At 37.8% G+C, this 21,602-nt stretch overlaps 1 protein-coding gene across 1 annotated transcript in view; it reads right to left on the reverse strand.

Moving 5' to 3' along the window:
* Nucleotides 1-5,432: 5,432 nt before the first annotated feature.
* The window catches only part of loxhd1b (lipoxygenase homology domains 1b), a 40,958-nt gene continuing 24,788 nt past the window's right edge, over nt 5,433-21,602 (reverse strand). The window contains exons 29-43 of the mRNA XM_038308052.1: nt 21,458-21,574; nt 21,121-21,283; nt 17,424-17,578; nt 17,140-17,349; nt 16,058-16,184; nt 12,170-12,378; nt 11,740-11,925; nt 11,515-11,642; nt 10,700-10,817; nt 9,066-9,243; nt 7,998-8,183; nt 7,606-7,776; nt 7,376-7,508; nt 6,328-6,483; nt 5,433-6,255 (exon numbers count right to left, since the gene is read on the reverse strand). Coding sequence (XP_038163980.1) covers nt 5,775-6,255; nt 6,328-6,483; nt 7,376-7,508; nt 7,606-7,776; nt 7,998-8,183; nt 9,066-9,243; nt 10,700-10,817; nt 11,515-11,642; nt 11,740-11,925; nt 12,170-12,378; nt 16,058-16,184; nt 17,140-17,349; nt 17,424-17,578; nt 21,121-21,283; nt 21,458-21,574 — 2,718 coding nt within the window. The 3' untranslated portion in view covers nt 5,433-5,774. The remainder of the gene's footprint in view (nt 6,256-6,327; nt 6,484-7,375; nt 7,509-7,605; nt 7,777-7,997; nt 8,184-9,065; nt 9,244-10,699; nt 10,818-11,514; nt 11,643-11,739; nt 11,926-12,169; nt 12,379-16,057; nt 16,185-17,139; nt 17,350-17,423; nt 17,579-21,120; nt 21,284-21,457; nt 21,575-21,602) is intronic.

Here is a 21,602-nt window from a genome sequence, read left to right on the forward strand (position 1 = left end):
AAAGTGTATTGAAAAAGTAAATTCTAAATCCATATTTCTGTACTGACAACATTGACATTAGGTCATGTTGACCGCTTGAGCAGCACTTTATTTGACTAACTGACTCCTTTATTTGTAAAGTTTGAGTTTTAAAACAGCTACCTAATACAAATGATTGAACTGAGTTTTTTTAAAAGTATTTTTAACAGTCTGTTAATTTCACATTAGGATTAGGGGTGATGTCACGCAGTGTGTGTCATACTGTAGGCTGTATGACACACACTGTGTTTTTTTTTAACAAAACAGATTTTTTTTTTTGGCTTTAATATCTTATATGAGCAATTAGTGGGGTTAGAGTTGCTAGCTTTACCAAAAGAAGCAGCCTCCATGTGTGTTTCCTAAAATATGGATCCTTTGTTGAACTCAACTCAGCTTGCTTTCAGCAGTTGCTTTTTTAAAATCACTGCTTCCTTGACTTAATTTCATCGAAATACATATTTTACATATTCTTAAAAAAACTAACTTCCTGACCCCTTCTACAGCATTAATGTATGAGATTTTTTTCTAAGGTTTGGAGTGTTATAAAATAGTAAATATATTTTTTTTATTTTTCACTGGTCTGTTGAAGCTATCCAACACTAGATTTCCTCAGAGCATCTCTAATTCTTTCATAAATGATTCCCACTACATGTATAAATATCACCATCACTGGCGTTTCAGACCAAAATGGTTTCAAACCTCAGAGGTGTGGTCTGGTGGGAAAACTTTAGTGGTATTGAAACCGTGACTTTATAAAAATACCGTCCAACCAGAAAGCGTCCCATGCCCGCTCATGTCTTGATGGCACTCACAAGAGGCTGATGTTGCAGTGCCTGAGTCTCGCCATTTGAGTGACATTTCTATTTCTTAATACCAGAACCTTATTGCCTATCAAAGAAGCACATGTGATTACTATATACAAGTAAATCGCCTCTGTCGTGTATCAGCTCCTTGCATTTCAATCGTAGTTGCTCTGGCTGTTTGAAATTCTATAAAGAAAAAGACTGTGTGGTGTTACAGGGAATATCCGATCTAGTCTGCCTGTGAAACGTGCTAGAATGTGTACGATCGCCCCCCCCACCCGCTCTCCCTCATGGTGCTTGTGTATGGTTATTGCTAGAACTGTGATATGTTCAGTGATAGAAGCTGTTTCTCTGTATCATGTATGAACCATGTTGGCATATTTCACTTGAAGGAGGGTGAAAGGGAGTTAAAAGCCATTCATTTGAAAAATACCAAACAACTGTTCTTAACATTTTTTTCATTTAAATCGTCTTTCTCTTCCATTTATTTGCTTTTTTCCTTCTTCTTTTGAACGTTCTGTTTTCTTTTTTGTCTTATTTGCTCACCTGCCAATCGGGACATGGTACTAATACGCCAAAACCATGTCCATTTTAACCATAGTTAAGAAGAAGCTGCAATGCTGCAAAATAAAAACTATTTATTGTCGTTCTAATGTAGCTTGTGTTTTGTAAATGCACTATAAAATGGCGTTGCCTGATATTTTTGGTTTGGTGGTGTGGGTACTTCTCGTCCGAGGTTTTTGTCTTCTCTTTCAGTTAAAAGTATTTTCATGCTTCCTTGTGTACTATTGAAAGGTAACTTGACTGTTTGTGTTGCATTTTTTTTCTTTTCATTTTATCGACATAATGTAAACCTCCATCCCAAAAAGATTACAAACACATGAAAAATGGAGGTTTTATTTTTTATTTTTTTTTGCTAGTCCACATAGAATGCTGTGATTAAAGATGCCTTAAGTATTTAACAATCATTATTTATTACTAACTGTAGCTAGCTAGCTATCGTGGTGGAATATTTAATGTCTCTGTCTCATAACTTTGCAATTTAATCAATATATTTATTTAAAATAACATGAAAATATAAAAAAAAAATACCTCATTATGCATTGGTTGGTGGGGATGCTTGTGCATGCCGTCTGTGTTTTCTTTTTCAAAGGAGGGAAATTAGATAAAGGTGATTGAAGGACTAACCAGCATGGTGCTGTTGATATAGATTACATTCCATTTATGTCAGTTATTGATTTAATTGTTGAATGTTCAAACCGTTTATTTTATTATTTCAATCACTCCTGCTTCCATCTTCCACAGGTATTAGGGTACAGACGGATGAACCCTGTTTTTCTTAGCTCGCTTTTTGCTTTGCTCATAATAATCAATGATAGATTTTTTTTTTTTTATCCTATAAAGATAATCATCATGATTTCCCTCATATCAAAATGTTGTTTTAGTGCTTATAATTTAGGAAGCACATCAGTTGGATTATCTGTTACTACATATAGCTGGGAGCTGCTTCGTGTGGGATTTATGGGACTTATCTTACATGCTACCTTGAGCCATTGATCTTTTGAGCAAACTTCTGGTGTACTGTGGTTTTACAATATAGATGTTTCACACCTTGGTATGATAAGCTAACTGCGTTTTTCGGTGTGCATTTCTTATTAATACTCTACTAATCCTGCAAATTATTCTAACATGTATTGGATGGGAATGAAGCTGACTGGTCTTATTATTTCATTTCGTGCTCTCACTGGCCTTACCCTGTGCCCTCCACAGCATACCCCGGTAACTCCAGACTGAACTGGACAGTAGCCATAGTATTAAATCAAGCTGATGAACCGGAATGAACAGTAGAACTCAAAGCACAAGCTTTTTAATGCATGTCCTTCTCAGGTTTTCCTATGTGTATGTGGGAGTAGCTCTGTAGACGTGTTTAATATGATGCTGTACCTTCTTGAATATTTCAGATGTTTCTTTGCTGCTGAGAAAAATGTTGATTTTTAACCTGCCAGTGAAAAAGGGAAGTGGCCATCTTTGTACAACACACTGCTGTTTTGCTGTAACCGCGCAATGTTTTATGATCTTGAGTATTTTATAGAAATGTAGAAGTATGTATCAATAATATGAAAGCAATAGCTAAATCTTAATGAAGAATAACATGATCAGTGAATATTGTGGAAAATCTTTAGATTCACTCTGGGTGGATTTTGTACTGTATTTATTACTAATGATGATGCAAAAAGTTGCATAGCTTAACCCAAACTGTTCTGTCTCTTTTTTATTTATTGTCTTGTATATGATCTTTTGTATGTGTTTTTTCAAATAAACTGCCTAAAATGCTGACAACTAAGTCAACTTCTTGTTTGTTTTTTTTTGTTTTGTTTTGGGTTATGTAATAATAAAAGCGAATAAGGCACAATTTCTAAACAGCCGATTTCCTACATCATTAGTAATGTTTTTATTTTACTGACTGATATAGAGAATTTCTGAAGGCCACCAAAGATTAGGGTGATGGATGGGAGGGCTTTCAACAACAAGCACCTTGTTTTCACTGGAATTAAATTTTTTCTTGTTTTTCTCCAATTGATTATATATATATATATATATATATATATATATATATATATATATATATATATATATATATATTAAAGAAATTATTTTCATATTATTTAAAACACAATACATGAAAAATAATTAATACACATTTTTTATGGTTGTACTTGTGATTGTGTAAAATACAATTTTCAATCTATATGTGCTGGTGCTAAATTAAGTTTAAAAAAGTTAATAAGTTCAAAACTAATAAAAAAAAATTAATGCTAATTTAAACAGAAAGCTAATTTATAGTTCAAAGCTAATTAAAAAGTTAATTATAAGCTAATATACACTCACCGTCCACTTTATTAGGTACCCCATGCTAGTAATGGGTTGGACCCACTTTTGCCTTCAGAACTGCCTCAATTCTTCATGGCATAGATTCAACAAGGTGCTGGAAGCATTCCTCAGGGAGTTTGGTCCATATTGACATGATGGCATCACACAGTTGCTGCAGATTTGTCGGCTGCACATCCATAATGCGAATCTCCCGTTCCACCACATCCCAAAGATGCTCTATTGGATTGAGATCTGGTGACTGTGGAGGCCATTTGAGTACAGTGAACTCATTGTCATGTTCAAGAAACCAGTCTGAGATAATTCCAGCTTTATGACATGGCGCATTATCCTGCTGAAAGTAGCCATCAGAAGTTGGGTACATTGTGGTCATAAAGCGATGGACATGGTCAGCAACAATACTCAGGTAGGCTGTGGCGTTGCAACGATGCTCAATTGGTACCAAGGGGCCCAAAGGGTGCCAAGAAAATATTCCCCACACCATGACACCACCACCACCAGCCTGAACCGTTGATACAAGGCAGGATGGATCCATGCTTTCATGTTGTAGACGCCAAATTCTGACCCTACCATCCGAATGTCACAGCAGAAATCGAGACTCATCAGACCAGGCAACGTTTTTCCAATCTTCTATTGTCCAATTTCGATGAGCTTGTGCAAATTGTAGCCTCAGTTTCCTGTTCTTAGCTGAAAGGAGTGGCACCCGGTGTGGTCTTCTGCTGCTGAAGCCCATCTGCCTCAAAGTTCGACGTACTGTGTGTTCAGAGATGCTCTTCTGCCCACCTTGGTTGTAACGGGTGGTTATTTGAGTCACTGTTGCCCTTCTATCAGCTCGAACCAGTCTGGCCGTTCTCTGACCTCTGGCATCAACAAGGCATTTCCGCCCACAGAACTGCCGCTCACTGGATGTTTTTTCTTTTTCGGACCATTCTCTGTAAACCCTAGAGATGGTTGTGAGTGAAAATCCCAGTAGATCAGCAGTTTCTGAAATACTCAGACCAGCCCTTCTGGCACCAACAATCATGTCACGTTCAAAGTCACTCAAATCACCTTTCTTCCCCATACTGATGCTCGGTTTGACCTGCAGGAGATTGTCTTGACCATGTCTACATGCCTAAATGCACTGAGTTGCCGCCATGTGATTGGCTGCTTAGAAATTAAGTGTTAACGAGCAGTTTGACAGGTGTACCTAATAAAGTGGCCGGTGAGTGTAGTTATTTTGTAATAACCAAAAGTTGATAGTCATTTTAGATATTTTTACTTGTTAGTTGTATAAAAATTATTTTTCTGTCTATTTCTGCTTGGGGTATAAATGATTTTAGGCTTCTTTTTTTTTTTAAGTACTGAATTAGGTGACCTTATTTTCCATGCATATTTTTTTGTAAATATGCATGAGCTGTGCAGTGGCACAGCTAGGATCGAATCCCAGCTTGGATTTAATCGCTCTACTTCCACTGTGGAGGGTTTCTCTGGTCGCCGTACCAAAGATATTCTCATCAGATTTGGATTAATTGATTATTTTTATATTCCAAAGATGTTTGGTTCAGATATTTATCGACACAGACACATATACATAAACACACAGTTTAATCTTGCTATATGCAGTGAGGACCACTGCAGTGATGACAGCCATTCTTTTTAGTCCCAAACCGAACCATTAACAGAAAAGAATGTCCTCTCTTTGGTACAAATGCTCCTCACTTTGATGCCAAAACCAGAGCGGACACACACACACACACAGATGGCTGATTGCTGGGTGGATCAGACAAATCTGCCATCTTTCCTTTCTATCATACCAGACAGCATCATTGATTATATTTTATTTGTATAATTCTACGGTATCATAACTTTGACACGTAGAAGAAAAGAAAACAACTTGAATACAGTATGAGTTACATGTTTATTGTCTTATTTACTCAGATATCTGTGGCTTTTCCTTCAGTTTGAAGAGATGAGGCCTCAACACTTGGCACAAAGAGCTACCTTAATCTTTGTTACTGTAGCTTTTTCAGAAGAAATTTGAATAAAAAGTAAAAGGAACAAATTAAATATACTTTGTATCTTCTAATATTTTGGATAAAGCACTCTATGCGTTTGCCCATCAGCTTTGTTCTCATCCAGCCACTTTCCACACTGAAAGATGGTTGTGACCGAGTTAGCCGTGTTAGTTATCTCCACACACTCTAAAAACCACCCACAGCTGTAGTTGCTGCCGTCGTGCTCCACCTTAACCCTGAGCAGCTCCCCGAGGTCCAGCATCTCTACAACGAACCGATCTGTTTGCCCTCGCTCAAAAAGGTTACGAAACTTTTGCCTCAGGTGCCGCCTGCCCGAGTCCCCGTTGACCCCATAGATTGTGATGTAAACATTAGCGTCCGTTCCAGCCCTTTTGATGTCCCCAGTGATGATCATGATTTCGTACTTGACGGGGACCAGTTTTCGAACTTTGCTGGCGAAGCTCTCAATGGATTTAAAGCACTCGAAAGTTTGGAAATGGTCTTTTTTGGCTGCCAGAGGGATTCGTGCGTCACAGTGAAAAAAATACCTAAACAAGAAGAGAGTCATCAAAGGACTTTTCTTACATAACACTATGTAGGTTGTGTGGGATTCCACTTACTTGTTTCCCAGCTCCTTTTCTGTCACCACTACCTCCCAGATGTGCCAAAAGACTTCTTTCTTCACCTTCTTTCCATCCTTTGTGATGTGGCCCAGGCAGATGCCAGCGATTTCCCCCAAGTGTTTGGAAGAGAACTCAAATGTGTCAGTGGCACCGCTGTAAAAGTTAGCAAAAAGTCAGAACTATTACAGAGGCTTATTCAGGATGAGGTTATGAAAAAAAGAAAATAGATCAATAAGTCAGAGTTTTTTTTTTTGTGCACACTGGGATTATCTCTCCCGAGAAAAGAAACTGGGCTGCAGAGAAAGAAGCTTGATGATAAAACGGCGGAAACGTATGAGCAATTAGATATTATGCAAGGCTTAACAGTTTCTCATAAATGCATTGCTACATCTTTAACATTTTCTCATCCTCTGTTGTTATAACCACTGAAATCGTTATTCGGGGATTTTTATGTGTTAGACCAGAAGAATTAGTGCATACCTATGAAGGGAAACATTTTACAACAAAATATCTGAAAATCTCTCTATACCTTTGTTGTCCAGCCCACTTTGTTTTGATTCTAACTTTTAATCCACTCAGTGGATTCCCCAATAAACAATTAGTTAATAAAGTTCCTCCCATCCTCAGTCTTTACCACAGTGGGAATGGTGTGTCCAGGGTGCTGAGTTAGTTTTCCTCTTTAGATGGAGTTGCAAATCATTTAGCCAAAGTACCTTCTACATGCCTGATGGGTCCCTTTAATGAAAGCTTGTGGCAACTTGAAAACAAGAGTCTGTAGGTTTTTGTTTACCTTCCAAAAGTTTACTTTTCTTTTTTTTACCTTTAAAAGTCCAGATTTGTGGAATGATGGAAACAGATTTTCCAACTGAGCGATGGACCTCTGCAGCTCCCATGTCATGTCTGTATTACTGACCTATGTTTATCATTGTTACTGGAATTTTCTGTTTTTGATTAATTACTAATATTTTCTAATGTATGATTCAACTGAAAAGGCTAAAACTGGTTTTGGAAGGCACTACATAAAAACAGAGTTTTTAAGTCTTGCCTTAAAAACTTTTTTTTCTTGTTCTCCAGAACAAACTCTTTGGATCTGGCTTTCCTTCCTTCCAACACAATCCAGGCGTTTTCTGAAGTGGAGGCGTCGTCTGTGTTAGCAGTGGTGGTGACGATTTCATATTCTTTAGAAAAACAGAAACAGTAATTTTTCATGTGGCTGAAATCAGCTCACAGAGGTTTAAGATGGTATGTTTTTGTTTTTTTAATAAAAATACTTACTGGTTTTGTCACTGAGGTCTATAGAGTCATTGTTGGCACATGCCAGCTCCCGTATAATTTGCCCGTCATCTTCATTTTTAGCCAACCAGCGGTCGCAGGGGAACCTAAAGGTCTGGTCCATGGCCTCGTCTTTGATGTCAATGTACTCCAAGTGCCACCCAGGTGCTGGACCTGTTTACAGCAGAGGCATTAAAGCTTATAAACATTTTTGCATTTATAATTCTTTTTCAAATTCCTTTCTTTATATTTCAATACATTGATGCATTTAAAGGTGTTTCTATAAATGGTTACACAAAAACAGACTGTACTGGTCTAAAATGCATAACAGGTGCTAGTTTGGTCACCAATAATCAGAATATGCGTATTACACCTTGTAAACCTCCTCTTCTTACCTTTATTGTCATGCCACACTCGAACTTTGGACAGCTCCCCCAGACTGAGAATGTCAGGGAACCTGAATACATCCTTCATCTTCCGCTCAAACTTGTTCCTATTGGTGCTCTCCTTCAGAGGCAGTGTCCCAGTGTCGCCATACTCTCCAAACACGATTAAAAACACGTTGGCATCAGTACCTCCGCCTGAAATATTGCATCAAATGTAAAAATAAAAAAAACAGACATAGAGAAATGTGGTATTTAAGATTTCACTCAATAAAATCCCCCGATCACCTGTCTAATAGTGCATTTCATTTCTCAATGGAAGTTGAAATTTTCAACTTTAGAGTTAGTTTAGCTGGAACGCTCCCCTAAATCGGAATTATGAGCCCAAAAGTTGTTACTGTAATGGACCTTCTTATTCTCCACTTATCTGGAACAAACTTCTGGAAAACTGGAAAAGTGTGGAAAGCCTGAGTTCCTTTAAATCAAGACTAAAAACACATTTGTTTGGGATTGCCTGTTCTAGTTAAACAGTTCAACTCAAACATCATTAGTTCAACTTTTTTGTTTTCTTTAGTCCAACTGTTTTTAATGTTCTTTTTTGTTTCTGCATTTTTTATTTTATTTTTTTTCCTACTTGCTTTGATTCTGTTTTATTGTCCTATATTTTAATCATGTAAAGCACTTTTGCATCGTCTTTGTACTGAATTGTGCAATACAAATAAAGTTGCCTTGCCTTGCCTTGCCTATTCAAAATGGATACGACTTAGTCAACAGCAGTTAAAATTAGCTATTTTTGACTTTTTTAGCAGTTCTAACATATCTAAAGCATTAGTTCAGATGTTCAGGTACTATTTGTGTTGGAGGACAATATGCTTTTGCTGTGTATATGCATAGAATATTGTTTTTGTCATTATGGTTGTAACAGTGGCTGCAGCAGTGGCAATGGAGAATAAAAAGATCCACAAATGAAAAACTGGAACTTAGCTCAATTATCTCAGAGATTAAGATTAAGATAGATCCAATCTATTAAAATAAAGGTCAGAGTTCTATGGAACTCAGCATAAAACTCCAGTGATGTACCTCCAACATCACTGGTCTGCACTTGGATAATATAAGTAGTTTTTTCCACCATCTCCTCATCATCCACGACTGCCGGAAGCTCACACACTTTTGTCCTTCTGGGCCCTTTAGTCTGGGACAGCCAGTTCTCATAGGTGAACTGATATTCCTCCTCCGTGGTCAGGTTCCTCATAAGGATCTAAAAGTGAGCATTAAGAACAAAAGGATAAATGGTTGTTAAAAGGATCCACAGCCTGACAGGCTGGTTCTAGAGGACAGCACTGCAAAACAGCTGTTAAGATGTTTTCAAATGATGTCAATCATTAAAAGCTAACCCGTCTCAACTTGGACTGCTAGAGTAACAGTGAATAACCACATGTTTACCGGCTGCTTGAACTGTAAACTTCCTGAATTAATTAAGCAGGACTGTCTGATAGCATGAAGCAGGCAAGCAAAATCCCAAAAAGCTGTGCATAATAGACACAATTTTTTTTAAACAGGGTTAATAAATAAATTAAAAAACTAAGTTATTGAGATCCTTTTCTACAGCTTCTGGTCTGCAGTGAACTACAGTAACAACAGCTATCCACAAAAAAAAATTATAATAATGGAAAAGTGGTGAAAATCATCTAAATGGCTGACGATTGTTAAATGGCCGAGGATTGTTAAATGGCCAGGTCAAAGTCTGGACTAGATCCTATTGTAGCAATTCATATTCATAACCCCCAAAATTTGCCCACATTAAACCATTTTACAAAAGGGAGCAGATAAAGAGTCATCTTAATGACATAACTGACCCATTGGCAATTACTGTAAACACTTTATATTAAAATATGCAAAAACAGGAACAATATGGAAATCGGCTATTATTGAAAATAACCTATTAGAACCCCAAAGCTCAGGTCTGATAAAGCGATAAAAATCATTACCTTCATTGAAAAAAATCTATTTAACTAATGATATAGAAAATGTTTGGCAGATAAAACCAACATGATGAATTCATCACTGCTTTTTTAAAGCACTGATTCAGTAATTTGATGGTTATTGACAGAAACAGGGACACATTATTAGCAGAGGTGTCAAGTAACGAATTATAAATACTTTGTTACTGTACTTAAGTACACTTTTTAGGTATCTATAATTTACTCCATTACTTATTTTTCTTCCTACTTCTGACTTCTACTCATTACATTTTCATACAAGTATCTGTACTTTCTATTCCTTCAACTTTTAGGTGAAAAAGGCGAATTGTCTAAACCATGCTACAATGTTGGATTCAGAAAAAGACGGCGAAATGTCTAAAAGGTCGGACACAGAGAGCGTATTGGGAGATGGAGATAGAGACCGACAAGACCTCCCTCATCCTTGGCACTATTTCAAAGAAATTTTAGAAATAGTTAAAAAATTGAACTTTCAATACATATAGTGGCATATGGCTTTTTTTTTTAAAGGTTACTTTATACTTTTATACTTTAAGTAGATTTTGGAGCACATACTTTTTCACTTTTACTTAAGTAAAGAGGTCAAGTTAATACTTCAACTTTTACCAGAGTGTTTTTAAACTGCAGTATCTATACTTCTACTTAAGTAACAAATGTGTGTACTTTTGACACCACTAATTATTAGACAGGGACATAAACAGGTTTCTGTGTTACCCTGTCAAGAAACCAGTCTGGGCGGCTCCCAGTGCCGTCAATCCGAACTCTAATCTTCTTCAGAGGAGCTATGTCATCTATTTCCAACGTGAACGTGTCTTCTTGGTCTCGTTCAAACCTGCATGGGAGAACAAAACTAAGAAAAACTCTCAGAAAAGTTGTTTGTGAAAATAAGTAATACAATCTCAAGAAGTATGGGTGGATGTGGAAATGGTAAATTTGGCATAAAGCTATGTTGACCTACAGTCTTGCATGTAAAGATGGAAGGCCTCATGAAGAAAAAGATGCACACTCTCCACGTTAGGGCCCCTTTGTTCTGCAGTGTAACTCTTGGTGTATTGTTCCAACAGGTCTTTATAAAGGAAAAAGTTTTTTTGCCAAGAAAATGTGGTAGAGATTTGTTGTTATTAAACTTATTTTTTATGGTCCGTAATGTGGTTTCTTTAAAGGAACTCTTTGGTGTTGTCTTTTATCTTAATATGATTCTTTTCTCACATCTGTGTTTTTGTCATGACTTATCTTTAGTTTTTTTCTACCTCTGAAATTCCTTCTGAAAGTTTTTTGGCAGCTTTTTATAAAGATTTTAATGAGGAAAAAGATCTTTGTTCTCAGACATTTCCTGATTAAGAAATTGGATGACTTCAGCTTAAATGAAGCAAACAATTGGGGGCTTTTACATCAGGCAGACACAAAAAAATTTATTCTGTAGAACAATTTCGCCGTGTTTGAATAAAAAGAGAGTCTTTCCCTTTCCTCTAGGTTCCTTTAATTATAGAGAACCAGCTGTAATATTAGAGGATCATGGCTGAACAGACCTATCCCCTTTTTTCGGCAGCAGCATTTCCTCCGTGCTCCCGTTGGCCCCGAACACAGTCAGGAAAATTTTTGTATCCATCCCTGCATACTGAGTGTCTCCAGTGACAACTGTGACTGAATAAATAACCTGCATATAGAATAGAGATAATAAAAAACAAACAGTAGAGGATCTCTGTGTTTTGGTATGGTTTCCCAGAGATCATATTTTCGGTACAGTGACTCACTTTGCGGATAATGTTGATGGTGCTGGAGTCCAACACGTTTAATAGTCTGACAGTCAAACCGTCTCCCCTGTCTTTGGCCAGCCAGCACTTACATGGAAAGATGTACTTGATACCTTTGGTTGGCACAGCAACCGACAGCTCATCCACCAACCAGCAGCTCTCTGGTGTGACACCATTATGGCCGAGCTGAGCAGCAGCAAGAGAGAAATAGAAGAGAAGAGATGGAGGGGGAGGAAGAGCTGGGAATTCAGAAATCATTTGATTTTGTTTGATCCGTGTACCATACAGTGCAGCTAGTGTTAATTAGTGCTGAGCTAGATATTCCTAAATCTTTAGCATCAGTGTATCTGAGGAGGAGGAGGGGGGAGGCAGTAGAGAGGAGACAGTCAGCTTTACAGATTTAGCTACAGACACAGTCCCAGATTCTCACTTCCACCCTCTTGATCTCTCCTACGTCAGCTCCATAGCACACAAAGTGCTCCATGCTGCCAGCTGCGAAGGATTTCTTCCCTTCTGCCAGGTCCAGCCACAGACGGTCCGTCTCCGCGTCCTTAGGGCCGATTATGATGACATAAACCCTGGCTGTGGTGCTGGCATCCCGGTCAATTCCCGTGGACAGTGTAAAGTGATAAGGGATGACTGCATAATGGAAAAACATTAGATTAAGAATTTCCAATCCTTGTTTTAAACATTGGTTACTTAAAATTAGTAATATTACACCAAAAAACATATTTTTGTGGGATAATAATAACAATGATCAATCCTTTATTTTTCTGATAAGAAATTCATATATTTATATTTATCATTCTTATGATGTGCTACAGTTATTAGTAATAATTCAATGCAATTTTTAGGTCAGTTTGTTTATCCAAAGAGGTTGAAACTAAATGGCTACATACTGTGTTTAAAAATTCATATACTCTTATTTCTTTAACTGTTAAACATTAGATCAGAATAAACTTTTTGCAGGACAGTTAAGGATTAAGTAATTTAAATATTTATATTTTCTAAATTCTAGAATAACAAGAAAAATAGAGGCTTTAAAAAGACAATTTTACCTCCTGCTAAATTGTTGAAGAATCCAAATAAATCTGTCAAAATATTAAGGAGAGTTTTAGACCTGTACAGGTGTGGTTTATCCTTGAGGGCAGTTTCCAAATGTCTGAAGGTTCTGCATCTATCTGCTCAAATATGTACATGTATGAGCACCAAATAAATAAACAAACATTATACTGTTAATGAAAACTAGTTTTGTGTCCATGAGGTGAACGTTTATTGGTGTGATATGAGACCCCAAAACAATGACTTGTTGAGAGGCTGGCTGAAGCTGGTTAGTTATCCACTGTGAAACAAGTCCTGCACTGATGCTATTAAAGGGTCATTAAGTGTAAAAAGAAGTATTACCGGTACTCAAAATAAAAAACAGATTATATCTCGCCAATGCTCTAAGGTGCTTTTAATGCCTTTAATATTTGATGTGATCTCTCCTGTGTTCTCCTAGGCCCTTGAGGAAAGTATTCGCAGTCTTGCATGGATAACAAAGCTCCTCACTCTATCGCTAAGGGAGTCCCAGCCAGCCTGTGGAAACAGCTCAATTCAGCAATTTGTATCCGGGATCTATTCTTTTCCGTCATGATGCATGATACAATAGTTGCGGGTGGTAACATAGATGGAGCGGTTAACGAGAGCTTTGCCTTTTCACCCAGCTCTGTCTTCATCACAAAAGATCAGTATATGGAACATGGTAGCAGCCACACTGATCTGTCTATCAATCTCCTGCTTCGTTTTCCACTGACTCCTGAACAGACCCAAGATACTTGAACTCCTCATCTTGATGCAGGAAGTCTCCTCCAACCTAAAGGGGACAAGCAACCCTTTTCTAGTCTAGAATTGAGGGCTAGGACTTGGAGGAGCTGATTCTCATCCTGACCGCTTCACACTTGGCAGGGAACTGCTCAGGTCCATGTACAGGTCTTGGCAGGAGGGAGCTAGTGGAACCAAGTCTGCAAAAAGTAGAGAGAGATCCACTGGTCCTCAAACCAGACCCCTTCAGGCCTTGGCTGAAGAGAAATCCTGTCAATAAAGGCAGGTTATAAATAGGTCCTAAGACACAAGACATCCATGCCAGAGGCCAACAATCATCAGCAACAGTTCTGACTTCATACCATCAATGCGGACCAAACTTCTGGTTCGCTTGTACAGACACCAAATTGCACCCAGTAAAGGGTCCCCCCACTCCATACTCCTGGAGCACCCCTCAAAGGACAATAAGAGGGATTCCTTCTCCAATTCCACAAAATGCATGAGGAAGGGTTGGGTAAACTCCCATCAACCATTGAGCATCCTGCAGAGGGTATAGAGCTGGTCCAGCTCTACATGGCTGAGACAAAAACCGCAGTGCTCCTCCTAAAGACCAGGTTCAGCAATCAGCCAGATTCTCCACTCCTTCATCCGGGCATAGGCTTTCCCTCTGAAGCTTAGAAGTGTGACCCCCTATATTTAGGAAACATCCTCCTTTGCTGTTTCCTCTTATGGTGGGGAACCACCACCCCAGTGTGCCAGTCCAGAGCATTGGCCCTGTCCCTCACTCATTATGGAAGAGGTGTGTTAGCCATGACATCCCAACAACATCCAGAGAGTCCTGGTACTCAGGGCGGTTCTCCTCTACTTCAAAGCGATGCCACCACAGAAATTGTATTCCTTCTTCTTCCATAGAAGGAATGTTAGTTGGGTTGAGAAGATCCTCAGGCAATGTCCTCATTTAAGGCCAGCAGTTCCCCACTAGAAATTCTGTACGCGAAGCACTATTTCCTCATTCAGAGGTGTTGTAATCTCTTAGAGGCCGTCCAACAGTCTTTCTCCATGGTCTCTTGAAACTCCTCCCAGGCCCAAGTATTTGCCTCAGGGAGCCAGGCAGCAGCATCCTGGGACACATGATGTATACTTGCTTTCTATGGAGTCTTACAAGCCAATGAAGTTTCTTCAGCTTGGCAGCATCCCTTACCGCCTGTGTCCAACACCGAGGGCTGCACCACAGACCACATACTTATGGGTGGCAGCAATGAGGCAAAAAACATGTTCTACCTGGGCTCCATGTCCCCAGCTTTACCTGGAATCTGGGAGAGGCTCTCCCAGAGTTGGGAGTTGAATAACTCCTTGACTAAAGGCTCTATCAGATGTTCCCAACAGACCGTCACTACTCATTTGGGCATGCCATGCATGTCTGCCTACCTCCTCCTCCGGTGTAACCAGCTCACCACCAGGTGGTGATCGGTGGACAGGTCTGCCCCTATCTTCACCCAAGTGTCAAAGACATACAGCCGAAGGTCAGAAGATACAACCTAGAGTCAATCATTGATCTCTGGCTTTGGGTGTCCTGGTGCAGTGATGGACATCCTTAAGCTTAAAGTTGGTGCTTATTACAGAAAACCAATGACTTGCACAAAAATTCAATAAAGTTTGTCTGTAGATTTGGTGTCTGACTCTGCCCATTCCTCAGAGCATCAGTCCCATGGTTCTCCCTTCAGGTGGTGGGTTCATTGGGCGATGGAATTGAGTCACTCCTTTGGGCTTGGCCTGGCTTAGTCCTTTGAGGAGGAACCTACCCGTAAAGAGCTTACATATGAACCCCAACCCCAGAGTTGGCTCCAGGGGGAGGTTTGGCTGTGCTGTAGTGGGTGATGTCACCTGCCTCTATGTTGTAGTCTGCATAAATGCATTTTAAACTTCTCTTTGTCTGACCCATCACCCAAAGTCTGTTTGCCATGGGTGATCCTACCAGAGGCTTTCAAGCCCCTGGCTATATGGCCTGTGAGATCATAAAATTAGACAGCCTCTTGCTAGTATTAAACCAACGTTCAGTTTATATATCATGATGTTTTAATCACCATAAAGGTAATATAAATTGAGCAGAACTTCAGAAGGCACAGTAATCCCTTTTTAATAATTTATAAATGCTACCACCTGCTCTGCACACCTGTTCCATATCTTTGCCTTTTTTTCTTCGTCTCTGCAGTTTTTTTTTGTTTCTCAAAGGGATCTGCAAATCCTAAAATGTTTACAGATCCATAGAGGCAGTCTTTTATGTAGCTTTATTTACCAACTCATCAGGAACCGGCATTTCCCAATTTAATTAAATGTATATATATATATATATATATATATATATATATATATATATATATATATATATATATATACATATATATACAACCTGCTAATGCTTCAGGGACATTTTTGTGAAATTGGACTGACAGGTGGCTGCTGGTGTTAAAATTGCTTTTATGTTGATGTTAGTTATTTTTAGAGGTTCGCTTACTTGGACCTTCTTCGGCTACTGTCACCTTTTTCTTCTTTTTCTTCTTGTTGGCATTTTTATCGAGTCCTTGTCTAGACTGGGCCATCTTCATGAAATATGGATCGATATTCCTGTCACGCTCATACCCCTGTATTCAAACAAAGAGAAAAAAATAAATGAAAAGAACATTATGTAAAAAGAAAAATGCGTATTTTAAGGATATAAAAATTATTTGTCCCTATAGCTCAATTTAGAAACTATTTTTTATTTGTAACATTAGCTTTATCTAATCTTTTGTTGTTTTTAAGACTTGTTTTAAATTAGTTAGGATGAAAGAAATATAGAATGCTAGTTGTTTCACCAGTTCAATAATTTAGTTTAAAAAATTAGGTTCTAATGGATTATGTTTTATAAGGAAAAAGTGGCCCAGTGGTCAAAACCAAAATCTACAGAAAAGGTCTTTAAAAGAAAATGTACAGCAAAGAGAGTGGAAATAAATTCTGTGATAGATTCGATATTATTATAATTTTTTTAGATTGATAATTAATCAAATAGTGAACTCACAGGAGAAAAGGAGTTAAAACCAAAGGACATAGATATTAAATGGTTTGCGTGTAGCTATGAATGAAAGTAAGAATAATAAATGGAAGCTTGTGGTTAATGAAAAAGGAGTACGTTGGAAGATAGACGAATAAACCCAGGGATCTTTAGGACCACTACTGATGTCAAAACAAACAAACAAAAAAACCCACAATAACATTCAAAGCAAAATTAAATATTTTTTAAGAAGCATTTTTTACAATATCTGTTTATATGATTTTAGTTATAATTTCCTACAAAAAGAACGTTTTGCTTCATGCAAACTCTTCTTTGATGTTTCTTAAATCAAATAAAGCTAAAAAATATATAAGGAAACATTTAATTTTTCATCTTGAATGTGATATTCCCTCCTCAATTTATTTTTGCCTTGGTAACCATCAGAAGATAATCAGTTGATCACAGAAGGAAAATCTAGATTGCTTTGTTGTAGATAGTACATGCGCCACCCGAAATTGCGTGCTGAGCTTATCCTGCTTATAAAAATAATGTATAATGAAACAAACCTTGACATAGAAGATCCTGTCAATTTGCTTGTCCTCTTTCTTTTTTGACAGCCAGCGCTCACACAGAAACATATAAACTTCCTCTGTTTCCATATCCTGTACTTCAACCTGGTCCAGGTACCAGTCTGCTCCCACCATGGTGTTGTCATGACGAATTCGAATCTTAAACACTTGCCCCAAGTCCACAGCCTCAATAGTAAACTTGTCCACCTAAAGAATGGGGGATTTACAGCGTTAAATGTCTGTGACCATCACTGGTATAAGCTATCAAAAGTTACAAATACCTCTCCTCTCTCAAACTTATTTTTGTTGTTTTCAGATTTGGCAAGTTTGCGCTCCCCAGTGTCTCCCAGGTCTCCGTAGATGGTGAGAAAAACATTGGCATCAGTTCCTGCCCCGTACATGTCACCTGTCCGCACAGAGACTTGGTATGTGTGAGCTGTGAAGGAGAACAAACCAAGCCTTATTTTAAAGCTCATTTTAGTTACTCATAATAATACACTTTTGTGTATATTTATTATCACATAAGTCACAGTCATGGAAATCAATTTCATAAAATATATAGACATTTATTGATGAATTTTCAAGCAGAAACAACTGGGAGCATAATGCTTATATTTTTTTTTAACTCTTATTTGTTTCTAAATTATTCTAAAGGGTCTATAATATGAACACATCGCCCCACCAGTGTTTTTTGTATCCATTGGCAGGTTGCACCTTAAGTAAACTCGTTAGCCTTCACTGATCTGCGAGGTTAACTTTAGCTCAATATATGATCACTGTTTCATGCAGGATCGGTAGAGAATCCTGCTTGCCACCTAAAAGTCAACGCTTTTAAGAACCTGCAACAGGAGCTGAGCGTTTTCTGAGCGTTATAGAGAATGAAAACACTGAAATCAATTCCATGCTAAAAAGATATGATGGAGTTGTTCTTAGGATTTAACTTTTGTTAATTAGGATGATTCAACCCACATTATAGTACTACTCTGCTGAAATGCATACCACACAAAAAGTCAAGCAGAGCTGAGTTGGGTTGAGCAGAGCAGGTGCTACTGCAGAAGAGCAAAATGTAAGGTTTTCGAACAACAGCCCCAACTGGTTCAAGTTGCATCATGTTGCCATATGTATGGAGTATTGAAGGGTGTGTTTAGACAGGACATTGAACCCAGACACACATCAGAACCTTTACTTCTGGAATGGGCTGACCTCTGCCATTTTTTTTATTCATGCTTTATGTTTAAAAGTCAGATCTTTGGCAGAATTCAAACATTTTATTTATTTATTTATTTTTTTACTGCATAGATTCTTTTAAATGTATTTATTTTTAAACATTAGGAAGGTGAAAACCTTTTCTAGATGTTGGGCTGTTGTAGAAATGTTCAAAAACATACAGAAAATATAGGAAAGGAACCAACTCCAGTGAGTCTCTATAATGACAGAATAACTTCAGCTATTGTAAGTATGTATCCTACTGTTCTAACCCTCTGGGATGTTTTACTTTTAATGATGCTAGTAGTAAACATTGTCTATACATTAGCATGGGGAAACTAGTCAGGCATTCCTTCACAGCAGAGTGTCTGCACATTTCTCTGGGAAACAGCTCTAAATCTCTTTTATGTTTGCAGCCAGTCATTAACTTTGCAGATACAAGCTGTGAAGAGTTGAGTTTCAGGGGTTTTCCACCAAAAAATTTGAAGGTTTGTGAGGTCTATTATATAACATATAAGAACAACTGCAGTCAGAAAAAGAGAACAAAACAAAACAAAAAAAGGTGGAAGGAACACAAGCTAGGGATTTTGACTGGATCAAAGTCAGAAAAACTTAAAAACCAAAAAAATCTAACTGAATCAGAAATGTATTTTATGTTATATTTTATGGAAAAATGAAGGAGCTGTTTCTGCTTATTTTGCCAGATTTCATTGTCTTGTTTGAAGATTTCAGTAATTTGTAAGTCCACGGTAAAGGATTCAAATATCTGCTGAAAAAGGGCAGAAAATGTTTAAAAAAATTCATCAAACACTGAGACTACCCTATTGGCACCACAGGTGGTGCGGGTTAGACAGGGGTCTTTAGACGCTTTAGTCTACTGTCGTTAGAGACAAACCAGAGTGTAATGGCAAGGTTTGCTTGCGCAAAAGACTGAAGAAGCAGGACATTGACAGGCACGTATTGATTGATATGTTTTAATGTTGACATGAAGAAAGCAGGAACTTGAATACCCCAGCAGACAATTCACCAGAAAGGGAGCAGAAAACAGCAACTTAAATACAACAGAGACCAGAAATCAGGGTCTATTTAACCCAGAGAAAGACAAACAGGCAGAAATCACATGTGGCCAAAAGCCTGTTTGTGAGGACTGCAGAAACAAAGAAAAGTTGCTTCATGTGATGATCTTAGGCATCTGCCTGGGAGATACTCCTGTCTGGACTGGTTGAATAAAATGATTTAGCAGTTTTTAAAATTAACTGCAAAATAGATACATGTTTCACCAGCTGTTTCTAATATATGTTGTAAGGCTGCAAGCTGATAATCAAACCCCCTGTATGCCCCTAAAGAGGGTCTAGCATATAAAAATCTAAATATATCGAACATAATATAACCTGTATAAAAAATTGTATATCTTATTCACACATTTCCACTGCAACAATGATATTTCAATAACTGCACTGCAAAAAATGTAAATATAAGTAAGTCAGTTTTTATTAAAATAAGTTTTTTTCTGCAATTAAGCAGGTACAGTAAGTGAGACACCATGCCAATTGGAACAAGACAATTTATATTTAAATTAAGAAAAAACAACAACAGTCTCTTATTTCAAGTGCATAATGTCAAATCATCTTATTTTAAGGGTAAAAATGCTCATTCCATTGGCAGATCATCTTATTTTCCATACTCAAATTAAGGGGAAATACACTTATTTTAAGAAATTCTTACTCATTTTCAGATTGTTTTTGCAGTCTGAAATGCTGATCTTGATGAAAATATTTCCAATTATCTGCTCTTCTGCTTCTCAGTAAGGTAGTTTTGAAGAGGTAACATGCTCTCTTGATCTTTTTTTTTTTTAATTTTGAAACCGATAACATTACTTGGTATAAGGAGTATACAGCGCTTTGATTGCTCCGTAAAATTCAGTTTTGCGGTTTCTGGTAGACACATTGAAGCATCAGAATAAGCCAGGGATTTCAAACTCAAGTCCTCAAGGGTTGGTATCCTACAACTTTTAGAAACCTCCCTGGTCCAATACACCTGTATCAAATGGTTTAATCGCCTCCTCAGTTGAACTCCTAGACAGTCCTGCAAAAGACCTAATTATTTCATCCATGTGTGTTAAAGCAAAATGCATCTAAAAAGGTGCAGGTCACTGACCCTTGAGGACTGAACTCTGATTTCCCAGAAATAAGCTGAAGATGCTTGTACTGAGAATTAGCTGGTGCAAAATATTTTCCTATTTGTCAACAAACTCCATCTCTTTGCTACCAATCTTTGAAAAGGAAACCCAACTCAGTCTGTCTTTCTTCTTTAAGGCAACCAAGCCAATACAGGAGAGAGGCACAGACTAAGCAACACTGACCGAAAATCTGCAGTTTTAAGTAAATGCTCCGTGACCTAAAATAAAAGTACCTTCAAATTGCATTCTCATAAATTTATCAACATAGCCTCAGACTATTTAAAGGTTAGTAACAGATGAATTTTCCCAAGTCAGTGATAACAGAATAAGAGAGTGAAATGTATTTAAGTAGGGAAACGTGTTTTAAATGTAGGCTCCAAGAACAGAATAATGTTTAACATGCTGCATCTAAGCTACTATCAGTGTTTGTGTACACGTTAGAGCAGTGCAAAGTACTCTTGATGACAATTTGTACTTTTAATTGTACAAAAGCACAAAAAGCTTGTAAGATTGTAAAAAACATTAAAAGTATGAAGCTTAGAGAAGATGTTCATAGAAAAAAACCTCATAATCTAAATGACAGCATAACTTACTCTCCAGAGCATCCTCCACCTCAATTTCTGTTGTTTTTAGTGTCCCATCCCTTAGTAGCTTCTGTGTGATAATGTCAGAGGCGACCAGCTCCCTTATTGTCTCCCCATCATCTTCAGACTTGGCTAGCCAGCGTTCGCATGGAAATATGGTGGTTTCCGAACCCTGACAGTAATCACAGACACATGAGTTTGACTGTCAAATATGAGAGGTTAGTTTGAAACTGAGAGAAGGGTGACCAAAAAATGTAACAATACTAATCTGCTAACAATTGAATTGGTCTTGAGAGACATAAACCTTTAATTCATGCAGTTATCTATGGTAGTGTAGTCTAGATACCTTCCCTTTGCGCAGCTGTCGCCTGATCTCCACCCTGTCAAGATGCCATCCTGGGTTGGTTCCTCTGTTGTCATGTCCAATCCTGATTTTCTCTATTACATCACCGATGTCCTCCAGCTTGCAAATGAACAGCTGATTGTTTGAA

Source organism: Cyprinodon tularosa, unplaced genomic scaffold (genome assembly GCF_016077235.1).
Source record: "Cyprinodon tularosa strain WSP-4 unplaced genomic scaffold, ASM1607723v1 ctg63, whole genome shotgun sequence".
In the NCBI taxonomy this organism is placed as follows: domain Eukaryota; kingdom Metazoa; phylum Chordata; class Actinopteri; order Cyprinodontiformes; family Cyprinodontidae; genus Cyprinodon; species Cyprinodon tularosa.